General features: G+C 47.2%; 1 protein-coding gene across 3 annotated transcripts in view; it reads right to left on the reverse strand.

The window, feature by feature from the left end:
- The window catches only part of LOC308276452 (ubiquitin-conjugating enzyme E2 E2), a gene marked incomplete at both ends in the record, with an annotated part of 621,585 nt that overhangs the window by 59,343 nt on the left and 537,638 nt on the right, over nt 1-24,604 (reverse strand). For 2 of the 3 annotated variants that reach the window (XM_080715233.1, XM_080715231.1), the window contains one exon: nt 5,501-5,652. The exons of the other annotated variant lie outside the window; for it this stretch is intronic. In XM_080715233.1, the coding sequence (XP_080571359.1) occupies nt 5,501-5,652 (152 nt within the window). Of the gene's footprint in view, nt 1-5,500; nt 5,653-24,604 lie in introns of those variants that run through there. 3 annotated transcript variants of the gene reach the window in all.

A 24,604-nucleotide genomic window follows, 5' to 3' on the forward strand; every position in this document is an offset into this window, starting at 1 on the left:
GTGCAGGTAAGTTTCCTTCTCCCGAGCCCGGCACCAGCCTGCAATCCCAGCTGCGCGGGAGGCTGATGCAGGAGGATGCATGGTCGGGGCCAGCCCGGGCAATTCGATCTTATCTCAAAAAATTTTTAAATTATATATTTTTTTAGTTTTTTTTTGGGGGGGTGGCACTGGGGGTGGAACCCATAGGCTTTCTACCTCTGGGCTATACTCCCAGACGTATTTTTTGTATTTTATTAGAAACAGGGTCTCACTAAGTTGCTGAGAGCCTCACTAGTAGCTGAGGTTAGCTTCGAACCCGTGCGATCCTCCTGTCTCAGCCTCCCAAGCGTGGGGATTACAAGCGTGCGCCACCACGCCCGGCTATTTTTTTTATTTTAAAAAAATTACACGAGCACGTGCAAGGCCCAGGGGCTCAATCCCCCAAGAATTGCAAGGAGTTTCCGGAGCCCCCCCCCCCCCGCACCCCCGGGGGGAAGGTCCAGGTGTCGCAGTGCCGGGCCCCTAGGGCGCCCCCCGCAGGCCAGGCGGAGGCTCCCGGGACAGTCCGAGCCGGGCGGCCGGCAGAGAAGCCAACATGGCCGCTGCAGAGCCCCTGGGCCGCCGCAGAGCCCCTCGGCCCGCCGCGCCCACCGCGAGCGAGCCCTGGGCGCCGGGGCGCGGGTCCGCCGCCCGCCGCAGGGGGCGCGCACCTGCACGGGCGGCGCGGAACAAGTTGCTGCCCGGTAGGGACTGTGGGGGCTCCCCCGATCCTCTGCTCTTTGAGCCCCAAAAACCCGGGGTTGGGAAGCCCGGGCTCCCCGGGCGCCTCCGCAGCGCAGGTGCACCGCCCGCACGCTCGGCCCACCTCCCCGACCGCTCCGACCTCCTGCCCTCCTGCAACTTCCTGGGGCCTCCCCAGCTCCCGCCCCGCGATCTCCCTCCACACCGAGCACCAAGCACGCACAGCACCGAGTACCGAGCACCAAGCCTGGACCTCACAAGGAGCCCCATCCCCCACGCCCCGGCCAAGCCACCAGGCAGTTCACACCAAGCCCTGGCCTTTGTCTCTGGCTTACCTAGGCGCTGGGAGCATCCACTAAGATGGCAAACTTTGGGGCCTTAAAAGCCTCTCCCACTTCTAGACGGTGTCTGTTTTTATAACCTTTTCTCCTATCATAAAGTCCTCGGTTACAAGACACACACACACACACACACACACACACACACACACACACACACACACACACACACCCAGTGATGTGAATGACAAGGAACTCTTTTCTCTTTCCAAAAGCTTTCTGGGGGTAGAAGAGGCCAGCCATAGGACACTATCAGACAGTATATATGGCTTCTCCCATGCTTAAGTAAAAAGAAATGAAGGGTGCTGGCTGGGATGTCCTTTAAACTTTTCTGCTGAAGGACATTTCCATTCTCTACACGTCTAGTCAACTAAAGGAAGGGGTTTGCTCCCAGTCTCTGATGCAATTTGTCAGTGCCCGCCTAAATTCTACTGCTACCAATAAACCTTTCAATTCTGACAGTGGCATCCCTGCCGTTTAACTCCAGTATGGTGAGCTGTTTTGGGGATCCCGGCTCCAGATCCTTTATTTGCATCTTTTAAAACTGACTGTGTTTGCCAGGCTTGGTGGCACATGCCTGTAATCCCAGTACTTGGGAGGTTAAGACAGGAGGATCCCAGGTTCAAGAGCTGTCTCAACAAGTAGTGAGACTGTTTATAAAAAAAACACCTAGCGTTTAGTGAGCCCCTTTGCAACTCAGTGAGACCCTGTTTCAAAATAAAGACTAAAAAATAGGTCTGGGGTTGTAGCTCGAAGGTAAAATGCCCCCTGGATTCCATCCCCAGTACTGGAGGGGAAAAAAAACAAAACCAAAAAAAACCTAGCCAGACCATTTCAAAAATATAAAGAAAGAGCCGGGCATGGTGGCGCAGGCTTGTAATTCCCACACTTGGGCGGCTGAGACAGGAGGATCGGGCAGGTTCGAAGCCAGCCTTGCTGGCTTAAGAGACCGTTTCCAAATAAAATATAAAATAGGTCTGGGAGTATAGCCCAGAGGTAGAAGGGTTCCATCCCCAGTACCACCACCAAAAACAAACAAACAAACAAAAATGTGTGTGTGTGTGTGTGTGTGTGTGTGTGTGTGTGTGTGTGTGTGTATATATATATATATATATATATGGAAAATAGGGCTGGAGATGTAGTTGGGAGATAGAATGTCCCTGGGTTCAATCTCCAGTACCACACATACAGACACACAAAAGAACTGACTTTATTTAAGGACCTATGTAGGTAGGCAGAAATTCCTCCCCCAACTCCAGCTCAAATTAAGATAGTAGCTTCTTTAATACCTAACAAGCGTAATACCAGTTTTAGCAATCTATCTTGACACTAGCATTTGTACCATCTCCACAGGACTGGCCAAGGACCCGCAAGAGGAACTTGTCCTTATGTCCCAGCCAGGGATTCAGTCCCACCCTCCATGGGGGCTTTCCTCTCTGGATCCCTGGTTTGGAAACCACTTTCCACTGAATGTGGACACCTGTAATCCCAGTACCTGGGAGTCTGAGACAGGAGGATCACAGGCTCAAAGCCAGCCTCAGCAACTCAGGGAGGCTAGTATCAACTTAGCAAGACCGCGTTTCCAAATAAAAAATAAAACAGGGCTGGGGTGTAGCTCAAAGGTAAAATGTCCCTGGGTTCAATTCCCAGCACCACAAAAATAAATAAATAAATAAATAAATAAATAAGAGAAACCACTTTCCAATGAAAGTACAGTAACGTGTTAGTGTCTCATTCAGGTTTCAGTTCACACCATCTCCTGCTAAATGTGCCCCTTCCAATTCTATTGGCTATGCTTACCTTCCAATTCTATTGGCTATGCTTACCTTCCAATTCTATTGGCTATGCTAACCTTCCAATTCTATTGGCTATGCTAACCTTCCAATTCTGTTGGCTATGCTAACCTTCCAATCATATTTTGCAAAGCGGCTTCTACAGGTTCCCACTAATATCAGTTCCCCCACACCTTTACTTTTTCCTGGATACCCTGTTCCTGCCTCCCTTTTACCTTTTCATATTAACCTTAAGCTCAGCCTTAACACAAATTGTCAGTCAACGAAATACCCAAGGAGCTAAATTCATTGCAGAAAATGGTGGGCTAGTGGCCCGTGCCTGTAATCCCAGCACTTAGGAGGCTGAGACAGGAGGATCAGAGGTTCAAGGCCAAATACCTAGACCCCCTGTTTCAAAATTTAAAAAAGAGCTAGGGATATGGTTAAGAGGTAGAATGCCCCTGGGTTCAATGCCCAGTGCCAAAAAGAAAGTAGAAACCTGATGTTAACCTACAGGTAAAATTACTATTTGTGGTTTTCTACCTTTCATTTTCTACAAGTACTATTTTTTTCCCAGCCATTTCCAAATAAGTTCTAAGTTCCTTAGCATAAATAGACAAATGTAGCCGGGCAAATCCTAGCATTCGGGAGGCAGAGACGGGAGGATCGCTATTCGGGGGCAGCCTCAACTACTTATTTAGTGAGGCTCTCTGCAACTTAGTAAGACCCTGTTTCAAAATAAATTTTTAAAAAAGGGGCTAGGGGTGTAGCTCAGAAGTAGAATGTGCCTGGGTTCCATCCCCAGTACCGCAAAAAAAATAATAATTTTTATTTTATAAAATAAAATAAATGAACAGACAAATGTGTCTAGGGGAAAATCTCCCCCTTCCTTGGTAATCTGTTGCCAAAAAGCAGACTATTTTTCCTTTGGTACCTGTGCTTTTACTCCCAGATATATTCGTGTTCAGCAGGGGCCCATCAAAATAGAAAAAAAAAAAAATACTACCAGGCCCAGGGGTGCACAGCTGTATTCCACATAATCAAGAGGTTGAGGCTGGAGTATCAAAAGTTTAAGGCCAGGCTCGGCAACTTAGTGAGACCCTGCCTCAAAATAAATAAAAAGGGCTGGAGATGTAGTTCCATGGTAGAGCACCCCTGGGTTTAATTCTCAGTAATGCAAACATACACACCCTAAAAGAAGTATCAGTCACTGGGGCAAGTCAGGCCAACAGCTGGGTGAGGACCAGAACCTCATAGGATTGTAGGCAGGAAGGTGGTTAAGAATCAGCTCATCCAGAGTGGCTCAGGTAGGCGTCAAGTTCCAGGAGCATCCACACACACACAGCTCATCAGAGAGCCAGGCAGGACACCCAAGAATCTAATCAACCCTCCGCCACTTTACCCAAGACCACCACACTCTCCGAAATATGCTAAAATCACTCTGTCAGCCCTCGGTTTGGATCAAAACGCTGTATTAAATGTCCAACTTTCAAGTCCAAGGAGAATGACAGAACTCTCCAAATGTCAGGCTCGCTCCTCAGGAGAGACGAAAGCCTCCCGTTGCACTTTATTTGAAATTCCTTTAAAAGTCGTATCCTGATCCGACCCAGCATTTGGATTCCTTACTGTCTTTAAGGTGTAACAAGTGTATAACTCAGAACAGAAGGATTAATGAAAGGGTGTCTGGGGCTCGCAGCATTCTGCTATAGATTGTTTTAAGGGTCACAAGGATCAGGGGATGTTACTGAAGGATGATAGAGAAAGAGAGAGAGAGAGAGAGAGAGAGAGAGAGAGAGAGAGAGAGAGAGAGAGAGAGAGAGAGAGAGAGCAGCTAACCTCCCAGGCCATAAAAAGAAAACAAATAAAGAAAAAGCCACTGCTTGAATTCAGTAGACTTTTTAAAAAGGTGAGATAACATTTTTACAGCCAAAAGCACAGGGAAAGACGAGTCTCTCCAAAATTTGGCCTCCAAAATTTGGCAAACTAAAGTTCTTAAAGAGAATTCCCCCGAATCATGTGGAACAACCATTTTACAATCAGATACTGATTTGATTGATTCCTTTGCTTCCACCCTCCAAGCCAGAAAAATTTCTTTAAGTTCCATCAGAAAACATCACCTACTAATTTTTTTTTTTTGCTTGCTAATGTGAGCTTACTTATTCCTTATGCAATTCGCGTAGAATATGCTATTAAAGAAAAAAAAAAATCCTGCAACAGGTGAAGAGGAAGTAAGATGGTCACCAAATTCATTTGGATTCGACGTGCCTGGGAAGGTACTGGTAACCAACCAGGCAGGGCTATGACAGCCTTGCAGAGAGAGGGTCACAGATCAGGCCAAGCAATCTCAAAATCAGATGGGGGGTGGGGGGGGGGAGAGAGAATGACAAAAGTAATGAGGATTCTCAGGAACTTTGGCAAGAAACGCCAAGAGGCACGCAAGCCACCAGGGCTGCATGTGGACGGTGGTAAAAAGCAAACCATCAGAGGCAAGGAGAGTATAATTAGGGCGTCCAGAGCCCCATTTTCGCTTCTGGGAACACACACACACACCGTGAGTCGCCCTTGTACCCTCGTGGGGAAGACAGACCAAGTCCATGCAGACGCAGGAAGCCTGCGCAAGGTGGGGATATATATATATATATATATTAAAAAAAAAAAAGAGTGCGGTACCTCTTGGCGCTGGTGGAGAGGAGCTTGGAGTTCTTGCTCATGCTGACTTTACTCTCCTTCTTCTTGGGCGTGTTGGTCTCCTTCTCCGTTGGCTGGTTCGAGGACGAGGACGAGGAGGAGCTGGTGCTGGCCCTCGAATCGTCATCCGACATAGCGAACCCCCCACCCCACCCCGCAAACGGCCCCTGCAGAGGGGAGGTGGGGAGAGAGAACAGACGCGCGTGACCGGGGGCGGGAGGGGGCTCGGCGGGCCGTCGGGAGGGCGCGCCGCCCCCCCTGCCCGGCCTCGGCCCGCGGGCCCCCAGGCCGTGGGAACCGGGCCCCCCCCGGGCCGCCGGGGGTCGCCGGGCCGCGGCCCCGAGCTCGGCGCGGCCGGGCCGGGGGCGGCGGGGGGGGGAGGGGCGCGGACCCGCCGGCCTGGGGGCCCCCCGCCCGCCCGCGCCCCCCCGCCGCACCTCCTTTGTGTGGCTGCTCCGCCGCCGCCGCCGCGCTGGGCCTGGCCGCCCGAGCCCTCCGCGCCGGAGAAGCGGAAGTGCGGCGGCAGCAACTATTAGCAGGCAATGGCTTCCCCGGCCGCACACGCCCGCACACCGCGCCCCGCCCCCGCCGCAGGCCGCGCCCCCGCGGGGAGGGGCGCCGGGGGCTCGGCGCCGCGGACTCGGGCGCCCCTGCTCTGTCCTCTCCTCCGTCCTCTCCCCCCTCCCTCCTCCGTCCTCTCCCCCTCCCTCCTCCGTCCTCTCCCCCCTCCTCCGTCCTCTCCCCCCTCCTCCGTCCTCTCCCCCCTCCTCCGTCCTCTCCCCCCTCCCTCCTCCGTCCTCTCCCCCCTCCTCTGTCCTCTCCCCCCTCCTCCCCGTCCTCTCCCCCCTCCTCCCCGTCCTCTCCCCCCTCCTCCGTCCTCTCCCCCCTCCTCCCCGTCCTCTCCCCCCTCCTCCCCGTCCTCTCCCCCCTCCTCCCTGTCCTCTCTCTTTTCTCTCCTTTCTCTCTCTCCCTCCCCTCTCCTTTTCCCTCTTCTCTCTCCTCTCCTCTCTCTTTCCCTCTCTCCTCTCCTCTCTTCTCTTTTTCCTCTCCTCTCTTCCTCTCTCCTCTCCTCTTCTCTCTCTTCTCTCCTCTCTCCTCTCTTCCCTCTCCTCTCCTCTCTTCTCTCTCTCCTCTCTCTTCCTCTCTCTCTTCTCTCTCCTCTCCTCTCTCCTTTCCTCTCTTCTCTCTCTCCTATTCTCCCTCCTCTCTTCTCTCACACTCCTCACCTCTCCTCCCTCTCTTTCTTCTCTCTCTTCTCTTTCTCCCTCTCCTCTCCTCTCCCCTCCCCTCCTCTCTCCTCTCCCCCCACCCCCTGGGCAATTTACCTGCTCCAGCAGAGGAGAGGTCAGGCCTAGGAGAAAAAAGCCCAGACCAGGAGCTTTCTATTCAGGGTCACAACACACCTGCAAATTTACAATCCTGGATTCTTCCACTCGCTTTTTATAGAAAGTGAATATATATTTTATTTTTTAATGATAGGATTTTTTGAAAGGTGAAAACCAACGCGTAATGCGACTTGCAAACGAGAGAAATCATGACTGGGAATAAACCATACTCCCCTGGATTATGTGGGATTTAGAATTTGGGGTGCCGGTTTACATTAGATATCAAAATTGAAGTTGTAAACCTGGCAGGGCAAGTCCGAGGGACTGGTGGACCTGCTTTTTTTGCTGCAATACAAGTGCTATTCAAATAATGCTTTTTAGGATCATCGCACAGTAATTCTACCGAGTTGTTTCTCATCAACCATTTTACTAAAATTGATTGTTTAAAAGTGTTAAGCCTTCAGCAGGGTGTGGTGGCACGCGCCAGCAATCCCAGTACTCGGGAAGCTGAGGCAGGAGGTTAACAAGTTCAAGGCCAGCCTCAATCAATTTAGTAAGACTGTCAGCAACCTAGGAACACCCTGTTTAAAATAAAAAGCAAAAACAAAAAGGCTGGAAGTGTAGCTCTGAGGTAGAATGCCCTGGATTCAATCCCCAGTAACATACTATATATATATATATATATATATATATATATATATATATATATATGATTTAGGGCCAGGAATGATGGCATACCTGTAAATCCGGGTACTTGAGAGGCTGAGCTAGGATTTGAGGCCTGCCTCAACAATTTAGCAGAACCATGTTTCAAAAAAATAAAAATAAGCCAGTTATAGTGGTGGGTGCTTGTGATCCCGGTACTTAGGAGGCTGAGACAGGAGGATCGCGGGTTCATGACCAGCCTTGGCAATTTAGTGAGTTCATTTTCAATTTAGTGAGACCTTGTTTCAAAATAAAAGAATAAAATAGGGTTGGAGGTGTAGATCAGAGGTGGAATGTCTCTGGGTTCCATCTCCAGTACCACACACACAAAAAAAAATTAAATTAAAATTTTAAAATGCTGAGTGTGGTGTCCCACCTTTGTAATCCCAGCATTTGGGAGGCTGAGACGGGAAGATCGAGGTTTGCGAGCGGCCTCAGCTATTTAGTGAGGCCTTTTGCAACTCAGTGAGACCCTGGTTCAAAATAAAGAATAAAAAATAGGGATGGAGGTGTAGCTCAGAGGTAGAAGGCCCTGGGTTCCATCCCCAGTAATAAAAAAAAAAAAAAGGAAAATAATAATAATAAAATAAAATAGCTCTGGGGTAAAGCTCAGAAGTAAAATGCCTCTGGCTTTAATCCTTAGTGCCACAAAAACAACCTAGTTTCTCACCTATTTGTCATTGAAAATGAAGGGAACTGAAGAAATTCCCTGCTATCCAAAGAGGACAAAGAGTGCCAGACGTGTGAGAACTTGTGAGAAGACAACCCCAGACAGGTTTTCATGGGCCCCTTAAAGGATCTCATGCAAATTGCCGTCATCTTCCCTGGCCATGGTGGCTTCAGCTACCACAGGACAACTCAAAACCTTAGGCCCGCACCCAGGGACCCGGAGACCGGGCGCCATCACTACCCACCGGAACCCCTGCGACCCAGCGACGGGAAGCACCAGCTTTACTAAGATGCACAGAGTAGTGGTGTGCACTCTTGCTCAGCCCTGCCCAGGAGACCCTGTCTACCAGCAGCTGTCATCCGAACAAGGAGAAGAACAGGATGCGTCCCTCCCCGTAGGTCACCATTTCAGACCCGGGCCTCCAGACGGCCATTCTTCCTCTGCCTTTCAGAAGCACGCGGATTCTTAAATCTGCACACATAATCTTTCTAACTGTCTGGTTTCAGGAGCTCTGATGGAACATATTTTTTTTTTTAAAAAAAAAAAAGGATAACATTTCCTGCTGCAGGATGTTTGAAAACAAAACCTCCTTAAGGACAGGTTGTATACTTTTTGTATTTCTGTGTATAAAAAGGCACATCTACTGAGTGTGGTGGCGGCCACCTGTAATCCCAGTATGTGGGAGCCTGAGACAGAGGATTCCAGAGTTGACGCTAGCCTTAGCAACATAGCAAGACCCTTAGCACCTTAGTGAGACCCTGTTCCAAGTTTTAGAAAAGTAGCTAGGCATAGAGACAAGCCTATAATCCCTGTTTCAACGTTTAAAAAAAAAAAAAAAAAAAAGTAAAGGGCTGGGGTGTATCCTGGAGGTAGAACACCCCTGGGTTCAATTTCTAGCACCAAACTAAGAAAGATTTTTAAAAGGGGCTAGAAGTGTGTCTTGGAGGTAGAATGCCCCTGGGTTCAATCTCCTGTACCAGCAAAAATAAATAAATTAATTTAATTTAAAGAAACATATATGAGCCAGGCGTGGTGGCACATGCTTGTAATCCCAGCATTTGGGAGGCTGAGACAGGAGGACAGCGGTTTGCAGACAGCCTCAGCTACTGAGCCCCTTTGCAATTCAGTGAGACCCTGTTTCAAAATAAAGGATAAAAAAATAGGGCTGGGGGGGGGTGGCTCAGAGGTAGAATCCCCTCGGTTCCATCCCCAGTACTACCAAAAATTAATTAATTAATTAATTAATTTTAAAAATCATATATGTATAAAGGCAAGAGCTGGCAAAGAGAACAGAAAAAAAGTTCAATTTGCTTAAGTAACCAGGACAGGGAGTTTTGCTTTAATATTGCTTAGCATAAATTATATACTTGGATACTTACTGCAATAATAATTTAATAATAATTTTCTAAAAGAAATGGAACATGACATGTTAGACTTGTCTCTTGGGAGATAAATGAAGATGGCTAAGGGTTGAGCCTCCTATGCGTGGAAGTACCTTCCCTAACCTGGGAGGACCCAGCCCTCCTCTCCTTGCTATCCCTTCTAATCTCCACTCCACACCAGGTTGGTTTTAGGATGACCTGCTGGGGAGAGGGAGGGTAAGGACCTCAAAATGTTTAGAAAACAATGCACTGCTGTGTGTGTGTGTGTGTGTGTGTGTGTGTGTGTGTGTGGCTGAGAATGGAACCCAAGGGCATTCTACCTCCGAGCTACACTCCCAGCCCAGTTTTTTATTCTTGATTTTGAAACAGGGTCTCACTGAGTTGTAAAGGGCCTCACTTAAGTAGCTGAGACTGTCCACGAACCACGATCCTGTCTCAGCCTCCCAAATACTGGGGTTACAAGCATGCACCACCATGCTCAGCAATGCACTGCTTTTTTTTTTTTTTTTTTTTTTTTTTTGGTGGTACTGGCGATGGAACCCTTCTACCTCCGGGCTACACTCCCAGACCTATTTTTACATTTTTATTTGGAAACAGGGTCTCTTTAAGCTAGCAAGGCTGGCTTAGAACCTGCACGATCCTCCTGTCTCCGCCTCCCAAGCGCGGGGATTACAAGCGTGCACCACCACACCCAGCAATGCACTGCTTTTAAAAGACTAATTTTTATTGTCAGCGGCTTTTGAATATACGTTGTCTTAGATTCACTTACAACCTTCTAGCTCTTCTACTGAACTACAAGGCCTTAGGCACAGAATTGGCTTTCCAGCACCTTGATTTCCTCGTCAATAGGGAAAGAATTCCTGCATTGTATTGACTTGCAGGATCTACTGTGGATCCATAATGAACATGGTGTATTAACCACTGTGCAAAGTAAACTGTTAGTGATTCTACCTGGTCCTGCTTCTCAGGCTTGTTAAAACACAGAGCCCTAGCCAGGTGTGGCGGCGCACGCTTGTAATCCCAGCATTTGGGAGGCTGAGAAAGGAGGATTGCGGTTTGTGGACAGCCTAGCTGCTTAGTGAGGCCCTTGCAATTTAGTGAGACCCTGTTTCAAAATAAAGAATAAAAAGTAGGGCTGGGGGTGTAGCTCAAAGGTTGAATGCCCCTGGGTTCCATCCCCAGTCCTGAAAAAAAAAATAATAATAAAATAAAACACAGTGCCTTTATTATTTAAAATTAAAGACAAGTAAGAAACCTAGGAGTGGGGCATGGTGGCACATGCTTGTAATCCCTGTACGTGGAAGGCTGAGACAGGAGGATCACAGGTTCATGGCCTGAAATTGCAATTTATCAGGACCCTCCACAACTTAGTGAGACCCTGTTTGTTGTTGTTGTTGTTGTGTTTTGTGTGTGTGTGTTTGTGTTACTGGAGATTGAACCCAGGGGCCTTCCACCTCCGAGCTACACCCCCAGGCCTATTTTATTTTTATTTTATTTTAATTTTTTTATTTTTTTGGTGGTACTGGGGGTGGAACCCAGAGGTTTTCTACCTCTGGACTATACTCCCAGACCTTTTTTATATTTTATTTGGAAACAGGGTCTCACTAAGTTGCTTAAAGCCTCACTAAGTAGCTGAGGCTGGCTTCGAACCCGTGCGATCCTCCTGTCTCAGCCTCCCAGGCGCGGGGATTACAAGCGTGCGCCACCACGCCCGGCTATTTTATTTTTATTTTGAAATAGGGTCTTGCTAGGTTAATGAGAGTCTCACTACTTGCTGAGGCTGTCTTTGAACTTGCCATCCTCCCGTCTCAGCCTCTCTAATCCTGGGATTACAGACATGCGCCACTCATGAGACCCTGCTTCAAAATAACAAATGAATAGAAATGGGGGTGTAGCACAAGAGGTCAAATGCCTCTGGGTTCAATCCCCAGTACCAACAAAAAAAGGCAGGAAGGAAACTAGGAAGGCTTACTCTACTGCACGCTGTGTCTGATCCCACCTACTCTGGAGGCTGAGGCAGGAGGACCGAAAGCTCTAGACCAGCCTCTGCAATTTAGGAAGACCCTCCCCATCTCAAAAAGGGTTGTAGAGCACCCCTGAGTTCAGTCCCACATGCCAAGGGGGCAGGGGTGGGTGGAAAGAAACCTAAGCAGAAGAAATTGCCAAGGATTTTCAGGATGGTGGTGCACATCTGTGATCTCAGTACTTGGGAGGCTGAGCAGGAGGATCACAGGTTTGAGACCAGCCTCAATGATTTAGCAACACTCTAAGAAACTTAGCAAGACCCTGTTTAAAACTAAAACATCAAAATAGCTGGTGGTGTAGCTCAGGGAGAGAATAGAATGCCTTTGAGTTCTGTCCCCAGTATCAATTAATTAAAACACACACACACACACACACTTCAGGATTTTATTACTAAACAGGTCCTGAGATATCTTATAGTTCAGATTCATGTTACAAATGAAGAAATTAAGATGAAAAAAAAAAGCAATATACCTATCCAGGGTCACACAATAAATTGGTGGCAAAATAGCAATTATGAGATAATAGTGTTGGTTTTGGCAATATTGCAGGGGAAGAGCCTTGATTACATTGGAGAAAAATATATTAACCATAAAAGAACTCTGATAATATTTTTGAGAATGCCTTAACAATCAAGACATTGTTGGGTAGCCAGGCATAGTGGTGCGTACCTGTAATCCCAGTAATTGGGAAGCTGAGACAGGAGAATCATTGCAGGTTTGAGGCCAGCCTCAGCAAGTAGTGAGAGGCTTACTCATCAACCTAGCGAGACCCGATTTCAAAATAAAACTAAAAAAATAGGGCTGGAGGTGTAGAAGGTAGAACACCCCTAGATTCAATCCCAGTACCAAAAAAGAAATTAAAATTAAAATTAAAAAAGATATAATTGGGAAAGTGAGAGGGTAGAACAAACTAATAGAATCATTGAATTTGCAATTTTCTTAAATAAACTCTATTGGAGGTCCCTAACCCCTATCCTGAGCGTAATCTTCCCTACTTACTTATTTTACACTGTTTGAGATATTTTAAATAGGTGATATATTTTTGTGCTCTTTTCTTGTTTTTTTTCTTTTAGGAAGTTGAAGTCTTTTGGGGAGTGGCCACTAGCCTTTTTTTAATTTTGAAACAAGTTCTCACTAAGTTGCTGAGGCTAACTTCAAACCTGCTATCCTAAACCAGGCATGGTGGTGTGTGCTTGTAATCCCAGTACTTGGGAGGCTGAGAGAGGAGGACCTGGGTTCAAGACCAGCCTCAGCCACTTAGTGAGGCCCTTTGCAACTCAGTGAGACCCTGTTTCAAAATAAATAAGAAAAAATAAGGCTGGGGGTATAGCTTGAAGGTAGAATGCCCCTGGATTCTATCCCTAGCACCACCAAAATACAAACAAACAAACAAACAAAAACCTGTGATCCTCCTTACCTCAGTCTCTCAAGAACTGGAGATAGAGGTGTACACCACCTTACCTGGCTTTTTTTTTTCCTTTCACTTCTTTTTTTCCTTTTATTTTATTGTGGAACAGGGGATGAAACCCATTGGTCTTCTATGTAGGGTTATACCCCCAGACCTATTTTTTATTTGGAAACAGGGTCTCACTAAATTGCTGAAATTGGTTTCAAACCTGCAATATTTCTGTCTCAGCCTCCCAAATACTGGGATTACAAGCCTGAGCTATAATACCTGGCCGCTCCTCCTCCTCCTCCTCCTCCTCCTCCTCCTCCTCCTCCTCCTCCTCTTCCTCCTCCTCCTCTTCTTTTTGGTACCAGGGTTGTGGTATCAGAGCATTCTGCCTCTGACCTACACCCCAGCCCAGTGTTATTTATGTAGAAACAGGGCTTCACTCAGTTGCTGAGGCTGGCTGAAAACCTGTGATCCTCCTGTCTCAGTGCCCCAAGTACTCGGATTACAAGCGTGTGCCACCACACCCTGTTCCCCAGCCCATTTTGTTTTGAAACAAGATCTCCTTAGGGTGCTGACAATCTCATTACGTTTCTAAGGCTGTCCTTGAACTTCCGAGCTTCCCGTCTCAACTTTCCAAGTACTGGAATTGCAGGGACACAGCATCAGGCCTGGCTTCATGCTCTATTTTTTTTTTTTTTTTTTTTTTTGGTGGTTTTGGGGTTCCTGGACCTCCAGGCTACACTCCCAGACCTATTTTTACATTTTTATTTGGAAACAGGGTCTCCTAAGCCAGCGCGCGTGGCTGGCTTCGAACCTGCGCGATCCTCCTGTCTCTGCCTCCCAAGCGCAGGGCATGCTCTATTTTTCTAAAAAACTCAGAAGACGCCGGGCGTGGTGCCGCACGCTTGTAATCCCGGCGCTTGGGAGGCAGAGACAGGAGGATCGCACAGGTTTGAAGCCAGCCACGCTGGCTTAGGAGACCCTGTTTCCAAATAAAATGTAAAATAGGTGTCTGGGAGTGTAGCCCGGAGGTAGAAGGGCTTCCAGGAACCCCAGTACCACCAAAAACCAATCAATCAATCAATCAATCAATCAATAACTCAGAAGATAAGCCACAAAAATATCCTGCTCCTCACCTGCGCCCAGTGTCTCTGTTGTATTCTATGCACTACACGTGGCACCAAAGGCATAGGTGCACGTCAAAGGCTTTGACAGGACCGTTTAATTTACATAAAAATTGCATACAGTCCATGAAGCCCTGCTCGCCCGCTGAGGCGGGGTGACATCGCCGAGGCCTTCCAGTTTGATTGGTTCTCAGAACGATCCAACGCGCTTCCGAGTCATCTTTAGCGTATCAAGTGCTTTGAAGCAGACGCACTTGAAGATCAAGGTGCTCGCTGATCCTCCGAAGTGAAATGAAACAGGTGATTCAAGAGAAAGAGACCCATTCTACCCTCAAGCACTCTTATTTGGGGGCTTGTTGCTTACACTGAAATTCCAGTGTTTCATAAAGATGACTGCTCTCTCTGACCAATTTCATACCCCCCCCAAAAAATGGTCAAGCAAATTGACATTGTGTTGATACGGTTTTTAAAACGTAACTATGGCCAAGTAGGATTCAAAAGGATATCCTTTTGCTGTCAAACAAACAAAAATATCTTTGTTTGTGTAGGAGTGGTGCACACCTGTAATCCTTGTAGTTGGGAGAATGAGACTGGGGGATTGCAGGTTTGGGGACAGCCTCAGCAATTTAGGGACACTCTCAGCCACATAGCAAGATACTGTTTCAAAACAAAATAATAAAATAGGGCTGGGGTATAGCTTGGAAGTAGAATGTACCCTCCCCCCCCCAAAAAAAAAAAAGCTGGACATGGTGGCGCACTCTTGTAATCCCAGTACTTGGGAGGCTGAGACAGTAGGATCAGGTTCATGACCAGCCTCCTGTACTTAGTAAGGCCCTCCTAACTTAATGAGACCCTATTTCAAAATAAAACATAAAAAATAGGCCCGGGGCTGGGTGTGGTGGCGCACGCTTGTAATCCCAGCATCCGGGAGGCTGAGACCAGAGGATCGTGGTTCGAAGACAGCCCCAGCTACTTAGGCCCTCTGCAACTTAGTGAGACCCTGTTTCAAAATAAAGAATAAAAAATAGGGGTGGAGGTATAGCTCAGAGGTAGAATGCCCCTGGGTTCTATCCCCAAACTGGAAAAAAAAATAGGCCCGGGGGTACAGCTTGGAGGTAGAATGCCCCTGGGTTCAATCCCCAGCACCATACACACACACACACACACACACACACACACACACACACACACAGAATTTCTTCAAGGAGGGCATGGTAAACACCTGTATTCTCAGTTCTTGGGAGACTGAGAAAGGAGGATTCCAGGTTGAAGACCAGCCTCAGCAACCTAGGGATACCCTCAGTAACCCAACAAGACCCTGTTTGAAATCAAAAAAGAAAAATAGGGGGGGGGGGCGGTAAATTGGAGGTAGAATGCCTCAAGCTTTAACCCCCGGTATCACAAAAGAAAAAAAAATTTTTTTTTCTCCAGTCAGGCATGGTGGTGTATGCCTGTAATTCCCGTATTTGGGAGGCTAAAACAGGAGGATCACAGGTTCATATCCAGCCTCAGCAATTTAGTGAGGCCTCTGTAACTTAGTAAGGCCTGTTTTAAACTAAAGAAAAGAAAAGAAAAGAAAAGAAAAGAAAAGAAAAGAAAAGAAAAGAAAAGAATAGAGCTGGGGGTGTAAATCGGAGGTCAAATGCCCCTGGATTCAATTCCCAGTATAAAATAAATAAACATAATTTCTTCAAAACCTTTCTGAAAAAGATGGATTTCTAACAGATATGTCAACCCACTTGCTTCATCTTATAATAATGCTCCTTTGTGGAAAAATCTACTCCTTATACAGAAAGATAAGGAAAGCCTTTTCACAAAAAATGTCTTCCCTGAAGCCCAACTTTAATTCGGGTCGATTTTCCACGGGCCTTAAAAGAAAAAGAAGCCGATCCCATTGAAAGACCTTCTACATTTTCAAACTATAAGTCCTGAATATTGCGAGCACAGGGCACAGCTAAATTATTTTTTCTACCACATGGAGGCATTAAACAACCATGTGAATTTCAAAATCTACCAAGGCTTGATAAAAGCTCTCTCGGGCAAGGGCAAAAGGGTTTATTTGATGTCTCCAAATGGGTAGTGCTTAGCACACACACTCTCTTCAATTTATAATTTAGCATCTCCTTGGTAGGACCTATTTTCTAAACAAATTAACCTTCTTCTACCTTCTATTCATCGATCACACGAGAACAGATTATTTTGGAGAAAACTGAGATGTAGTTTGAGCATTTTGGTTTATGAATTTCTAAAATGTTTTCCTAAATATAGTGCTTTTTCATTTTAGTGGAATTTGGAAGATAGAAAAAGTAGGGAAATTTATCTTCATTTCGCGTGAAACAAAGTTTAACGTCCCATAGTCCTATGGTATGGCAAATCTACAGTCTGAGATCAAGGTTTTTTTTTGTTTTGTTTTTGTACTGGAGATTGAACCCCAGGGCATTCTACCTCCAAGCTACTATATTTTTAAATCTCATTGTTTATTTTATTTATTTATTTATTTATTTATTTATTTACTTGGTGGTACTGGGAGTGGAACCCAGGGGCTTTTCTACTTCCAGGCTGCACTCCCAGACCTATTTTATATTTTATTTGGAAACAGGGTCTAAGTTGCTGAGAGCCTCACTAAGTAGTTGAGGCTGGCTCCGAACCTGTGCGATCCTCCTGTCTCAGCCTCCCAAGTGCTGGGATTACAAGCCTGTGCCGCCACGCCTGGCTATTTTTTTGTTTTGAAACAAGGTCTCAGTAAGTTGCCGAAAGTCTCCCGTACACTGCTGGGGCTGGCCATGAGCCTTCCATCCTCCTTGTCTCAGCCTCCCAAGTACTGGGGTTACAGGTGTGCACCACAGCACTTGGCTCAGGGCTTGAGTTTTGAACCCAAAATTTACCTCAGTAATTGCAAACCCCAGAGGCATTTGGCAGCAAGGATAGCATTTTTATTTTTTTCAGTACTGGAGACTGAACCCAGGGGCATTCTACCTCCAAGCAAAATCCCCAGCCTTATTTTTTTTTTTTTTAATTCTTTATTTTGAAACAGGGTCTCACTAAGTTGCAAAGGGCCTCACTAAGTAGCTGAGGCTGTTTGTAAACCTCAATCCTCCTGTCTCAGCCTCCCAAATGCTGGGATCACAAGCGTGCGCCACCATGCCCGGCCTTAAGATAGCATCTTGGCAGGTGACGCCTACACAACATGTCTGATTTTGCCGCAGAGAGTACCTATGTCTGAGCTTCACATCAATTAATTAATCAGCAAATATTTATTAGGCTGTGTAGGCTCAGCACTGTGGTGAATGCTGTGCAGAGGCAGAGGTCTAAGAGGTACCTTCTGGCCTCCAGCCATAGTCGAGGGAGAAGGGATTAGAACTGAAACGACATTGAACAGCTGGGTGTGGAGGGGCACGCTTGCCATCCCAGTACCTAGGAGGCTGGGACAGGAGGATTGTGGGTTCCCTGCCAGCCTCAGCCACTTAGTGAGACTCAGCAACCCAGTGAGACCCTGTCTCAAGATAAAAATATAAAATAGGGCTGAGGTGTAACTTGGAGGTAGAATGCTCCTGGGTTCCACCTCCAGTACCACACACACACACACACACACACACACACACACACATAAACAAAAAATGCATACATATATGATAAGTTGGGTCCCTCCTCCATGTGATCTCACAGCAGAACAGGAACCCCAGAAGCCAGAAGTGGAGATATCGCGAGACTCCAGGTGCCTCGAGACTCCAAACATCGCGAGACTACAGATGTCGCGAGAGAATAGGCATGCCTATAAAACATCGGTGCCTCTGATCCACCATGTGACTCAGCTGCCGATCAGGACTATGTGCAACTCTTCAGACACATGGCCCGTTGGTCCCTTCCCCCATGGCCTGCTGACTCTCTGGAGGGGGCCGGGTCCGAATAAAACAGCGGTTCTGATAACCCAGTTGGTGTTTTTACCTCCCTCCTAAACCCCCTAACTCTATATTCAACCTAACAATATATATGTACATTAATTAATTAAAATTTGTCCTTTATTGTTCCAAAATGTCACACTGAGATTCCAGATTAAAGGAGTCGAAAGAACAAGAACTAAATATAATATGTGATCCAGAACCAGAATCTCTACTGAATGGGGGAATTTTTATTTTTTTATTTATCTATTTATTTGTGTGTGTGTGTGTGTGTGTGTGTGTGTGTGTGTGTGTGTGTGTGTGTACAGGGGATGGAACCCAGGGGCCTTCTATCTCTGAGCTGCACCCCCAACCTTTTTTGAAACAAGGTGTTGCTAAGTTGCCGAGAGACTGGCTACCTTGCTGAAGCTGGCTCTGAACCTGTGATCCTCTTGTCTCAGGCACCCAAATACTGGAATTACAGGAATAGGCCACCACACCCGGCTTGGGGAAAAAAATATACAAAGAACAAAATTAGGTCAATTGAAAAAATTAGAGTATTGAAGTTAGACTAGATAAAACTGTTGTATCATTGTTTAATTTCCTGTAGTAGATAACTCTACTTTATTTTTATTTTTAGAAAATACACACTGAACTATTAAAGGATAAAGGAGAAGGATGTCTGCACACTATTTCAAGTAGTTAAGAAAAATAACAGCGCCTAGAATGATAGCACATGCCTGCAATCCCAGTACTTGGGAGGCTGAAACAGGAGGATCCTAGGTTTAAGGCCAGTCTCAGCAACTCAGTGACATCCTATTTCAAAATTAAAAATAAATAAAGATAAAAAGGGCTGGGTTGTAGATTGAAGATAGAATTCCCCTGGGTTCAATCCCCAGTAAAAAGGAAGAGAAGGAGGAGGAGGAGGAGGAGGAAGAGAAGGAGGAGGAGGGAAGGACAGGGTGTATGGATGTTCTCTGTAGTTTTTATGACTTTCTTCCATTTTTTTATGTAGTTACTTCAGAGGGAATGAAAAGAAGAATATAAAGAGATGCTAACTCACGTGTCTGTACTGTTTTACTTCATAAAATCAATGTGGATTACATTAGTTCACTTTTGAAGTCCAGCCACTAACTCTGTGTATGTGTGTGTATGTCCACATTACTGGGGGTTGAATCCAGGGGCATTCCACCTCTGAGCCTATTTTAAAAAATTATTTATTTATTTTTTACAGAACTGGGAATGGAATCCAGGGGCATTCAACCTCCAAGCTATAACCTGAGCCCTATTTTTTTTATTCTTTGTTTTGAAACCGGGTCTCACTGAGTCGCGGAGGGCCTCACTAAGTAGCTGAGGCTGTCCGCGAACCGCGATCCTCCAGTCTCAGCCTCCCGAATGCTGGGGTGACAAGCGTGCGCCACCATGCCAGGCTCTATTTTATCTTTTTAAAATTTGGAAACAGGGTCTCACTGAGTTGCTGAGGATCTGGCTAAGCTGCTGAGGCTGACCACAAATTTGCTATCCTCCCATCTCAGCCTCCCATTTACTGGGATTACAAGTGTGCACCACCATGTCTGGCTCAGCCACTCTTTTTTGTGTGTGTGTACTGGGAGATGGAACCCAGGGGCATTCTACCTCTGAGCTACACCCCCAGATTTATTTTTTATGTTTTATTTTGAAATAGGGTTTCCCTGAGTTGCAAAGGGCCTCACTAAGTAACTGAGGTTGTCCATGAACCGTGATCCTCCTGTCTCAGCCCCCTGAATGTTGGGATTACAAGAGCTTGCCACCATGCATGCCTGGCTAGCCACTCTTAAAAGAACAAAAACACCAAAAAAAAAAAAAACCCCAAAAAAACCCACAAAAAGTGACAGTAGAGACTTTGAATAGACTAATTTGGTTGAAGGGCTAAAAAAAAAAAAAAAAAAAAAAAAAAGGGTGAACAGAGAGAAGAAGAAAATCCCGGTCCTTGGAGGCTGAGACAGGAGGAACACAGATTGGAGACCAGCCTCAGCAGTTTAGTAAGACTCTCAGCAATGTAGGGGGAGCCTGTTTCAAAACCAAAAAAAATCTAGAAAGGGCTGGGGGTGCCAGGGGTGGTGATGCATGCTTGTAATCCCAGCATTCTGGAGGCTGAGACAGGAGGATCATTGTCCAAGGACAGCTTCAGCTTCTTAGTGAGGGCCTCTAACTTAGTGAGACCCTGTTTCAAAATAAAGAATAAGCCGGGCGTGGTGGTGCACGCTTGTAATCCCCGCGCTTGGGAGGCTGAGACAGGAGGATCGCACAGGTTCGAAGCCAGCCTCAGCTACTGAGTGAGGCTCTCGGCAACTTAGACCCTGTTTCCAAATAAAATATAAAATGGGTCTGGGAGTGTAGCCTGGAGGTAGAAAGGCCCCTGGTTTCCATCCCCAGCACCATAAAATAATATAAAATAAAATAAGGAAGGAAGGAAAGAAGGAAGGAAGGAAGGAAGGAAGAAAGAAAGAAAGAATGAATAAAAATAGGGCAGGGAGTGTAGCTCGGAGGTCAAATTCCCCTGGGTTCTATCCCCAGACCCTCAAAATAAATAAAAAGGGCTGGGGGTACAGCTCAGAGGTAGAATGCCTCCAGGTTCAATCCCCAGTATAACAAGAAGAAGGAGGAGGAGGAGGAGGAGGAGGGAATAAAAGTAGGTAAAGTAGGTAGGTCGGCTCAATGGCCAGCTGAGAAGCCTGGATTTCATTACAGGATAAAAGGTGCAAAGCAGAGACATTAGGGGCATTTTTAGCCCATGGGTATTATAAGAAGATTAGTCTGAAAAGCCACAAAGGGGTCAAGGGAACCAGCGGGGAAGCCTTTGAGGAAGCCTGTGCTGAGGGCAGCAGCTCCTAAATCCTAATTTTCCAGGCTCATTTTAATTACTCGCTGTTGAACGCTGAAGCGCTGAGATTCCAAGTTCCATGAGAGCAGAGAATATGGCGACTGAGAACTATCTCAGAGTTGTGCTTGGCACTTAGTAGGCCTGTAGCAGTAGTAGTAGTAGTAGTAGTAGTAGTAGTAGTAGTAGTAGTAGTGTGTGTGGTGCTGGGGTTTGAACCCAGGGGTGTTCTGCCTCTGAGCTATACCCCCAGATTGATTTTCTTATTTGGAAACAAGGTCTCACTAGGTTGCTGAGAGCCTCACTAAGTTGCCAAGGCTGGCTTTGAACCTGTGATCATCCCGTCTCAGCCTCCCAAGTACTGGGATTTCAAGCGTGCACCACCACGTCTGAGCCAATTTTTTTATTTATTTATTTTATTTATTTATTGCGGTACTAGGGATAGAACCCAGGGGCATTCTACCTCTCAGCTACCTCCCCAGCCCTATATTTTATTGCTTATTTTGAAACAGGGTCTCACTGAGTTGCAAAGGGCCTAAGTAGCTGAGGCTGTCCTCAGACTGCAGTCCTCCTGTCTCAGCCTCCCAAGTACTGGGATTACAAGCATGGGCCACCACTCTTGGCTCCAATTTTATTTTTATTTATTTATTTATTTATTTATTTATTTATGCGGGTTTAGGGATGGAACCCAGGGGCATTTGACCTCCGAGCTACACCCCCAGCCCAATTTTTTATTCTTTATTTTGAAACAGGGTCTCACTGAGTTGCAGAGGGCCTCACTAAGTAGCTGAGGCTGTCCGCGAACTGCGATCCTCTTGTCTTAGCCTCCCCAATGCTGGGATTACAAGCGTGCGCCACCACGCCCGGCTTCAATTTTATTTTTATTTGGAAACAGCTAAGTTGCTAAGGGCCTTGCTAAGTGGCTGAGGCTTTCCTGGAACCCGCGATCCTCCTGTCTCAGCCTCCAAGCACTGGATCACAGGCATGGGCCACCCTGCTCGGCCCTGCGGTACATTAACCAAGGCTGGGAATGGAAATCGCACTCTAGCCAAAGGGCTTTCCTCTTCCTCACCTCGCTGACCTCCATCATGCACATAAATGGCCCCGCAGCCATGTTGACAGGCAACCCTGGGAGTGTGCTGTGATCCCCACAGGGAAGGGGCCACGGCAAGGGGAGGCCCACGGGCGCCCCAGCACGGCAGGGCTTCTCAGCCTTGGCCTCAGAACTCCAGAACTCTAAGCTGGGAGCCATGGAGCACCCTGCTCTGGCCACACACGGGAGCTGAGGGGCAGGGAAGAAAGATGAGGTTTCTGAGGTCTGGCAACCCCTTCACAGCGGATCCAGGAGCGTCTCCTTGGGGAATCAGAGCGTTCTGCAGAGACTTGTGGACTCCACCTCGCTCCGCCTCTAGCATGGAGCGGTGGCCAGGGCTGCAGAACAGGAGGTGGCCTCCATGTGGGCAAGAGCCCTGGCCAGCCAGGCATGGTGGAGCACGCCTGTAATCCTAGTACTTGGGAGGCTGAGACAGGAGGATGGCAGGTTCATGGCCAGCCTCAGCAATTCAGTGAGACCCTGTTTCAAAATAAAATGAAATAGGGCTGGGGGTGTATCTTGGAGGTAGAACACCACTGGGTTCCATCCCCAGACACACACACACACACACCCTGCCTCCTTAATTGTATTCTATCAATTATTTATTTTTTATTTTTTTGTGTGGGTCTGGGGATGCAACCCAGAGGCATTCGACCTCCAAGCTACACCCCCTGCCCTATTTTTTTTTTGTGTGTGTGTGTGGTACTGGGGGTGGAACCCAGGACCTTTCTACCTCCGGGCTATACTCCCAGACCTATTTTATATTTTATTTGGAAACAGAGTCTCACTAAGTTGCTGAGAGCCTCACTAAGTAGCTGAGGCTGGCTTCAAACCTGCGCGATCCTCCTGTCTCAGCCTACCAAGCACAGGGATTACAAGGGTGCGCCACCACGCCTGGCTCCCTGCCCTATTTTTTATTCTCTATTTTTGAAACAGGCTCTCACTGAGTTGCAGAGGGCCTCACTAAGTAGCGGAGGCTGTCCGTGAACAGCGATCCTCCAGTCTCAGCCTGCCTCCCGAATGCTGGTGGAATTATAAGCATGCGCCACCACGCCCGGCTTTTAGAAGCTATTTTAAACCAGGTGTGGTGGTGCAAGTTTATAACCCCAGTACTTAGGGGGCTGAAACAGGATGACCGCAGGTTCAGGACCAGGCTCAGCAATGTAGCAAGACTCTTAGCAACCTGGTGAGACCTGTTTCAAAACAAAGGGGCTGGGGGTGTAGCTTGAAGGTAGAACAACACCTCTGGCTTCACTTGCCAGGACCACAAGAAAAAGGAGGAGGAGGAGGAAGAGGAGAGAAGGAAGAGGAGGAGGAGGAGAGAAGAAAAAGGAGGAGGAGGAGAAGGGAGAGGAGGAAGAGGAAGAGGAAAAGGAGGGAAGGAGGAGAGGAGGAAGAGGAGGAGGAAGAGGAGAGGGAATAGAGGCGAGGAAGAGAAGGAGGAAAAAATAAGGAGGCAGAAGAGGAGAAAGAGGGAGAGGAGGAGGAAAAGGGAAGAAGAAGAGAAAAAGAAGAGGAGGAAGAAGAGAAAGAGGAGGAGGAGGAAGAGGAGGGGGGAGGAAGAATCCTAATCTCAGAGTGTCCGAGGCTGGTATTTGCCCTTGAACTGAGGACAGAAGCGGATTCCTCCATCCTTTTTCATGCCTAACTTCAGCCCATCTGCAGAGTCCCCCAGATCTTGGCGGCGGAGAGGGAACCAGGAGGAGGGCGAGCACAGTGGCTTTGGCATTGTGGCTGGAATTGCACAGGCCGTCCCGGCTCCCCGCAGGCTGTCCGGGATGAAAGTGGGGACCATCTTTGCCCCCTTCCCCACGGCCCCACTCCCCTCCACCATCCTGGGCGAGAGGAGCACGGGTAAGCGGGCGGACGGACAGCCCACGTCTCCACACCTGCACCGCCTCTTACTGGCTGTCTCCCTTCAGGAAGGAGCTTTTTTTCTTTCTTTCTTTCTTTTTTCTTCTCTTTTTCTTTTGGTGGTACTGGAGGTGGAACCCAGAGGCTTTCTATCTCTGGGCTACACTCCCAGACCCATTTTATATTTTTATTTGGAAACAGGGTCTCACTAAGTTGCTGAGAGCCTCACTAAGTAGCTGAGTCTGGATTCGAACCTGCGCGATCCTCCTGTCAGCCTCACAAAGCGATTTTTCTTTGTTTTTTGTTTTTCCTTTTTTTGTTTGGTGGCTTTCATTTTGTGGTACTGGGGATTGTACCCAGGGTCTCTTACATGCTAGGTGAGTCTCTACCACAATCCACAGCCTTTTATTTTTTTAAATTATTTTGAGAGCCGGGCGTGGTGGCGCACGCTTGTAATCCCAGCATTGGGAGGCTGAAACTGGAGGATCGTGGTTCGCGGCCAGCCTCAGCTACTTAGTGAGGCCCTCCGCAACTTAGTGAGACCCTGTTTCAAAATAAAGAATAAAAAACAGAGCAAGGGGTGTAGCTCGGAGGTCGAATGCCCCTGGGTTCCATTCCCGGACCTGTAAAAAACAAAACAAAACAAAAACAACAAAAATAAAGAATAAAAGAAAAAATAGGGCTGGGGATGTAGCTTGGAGGTCAAATGCCCCTAGGTTCCATCCCCAGACCCACAAAAAAAAATTATTTTGAAGCCAGGCATGGTGCCACAGGC

The sequence above is a fragment of the Muscardinus avellanarius genome (assembly GCF_963383645.1).
Source record: "Muscardinus avellanarius genome assembly, chromosome: 18".
In the NCBI taxonomy this organism is placed as follows: Eukaryota; Metazoa; Chordata; class Mammalia; order Rodentia; family Gliridae; genus Muscardinus; species Muscardinus avellanarius.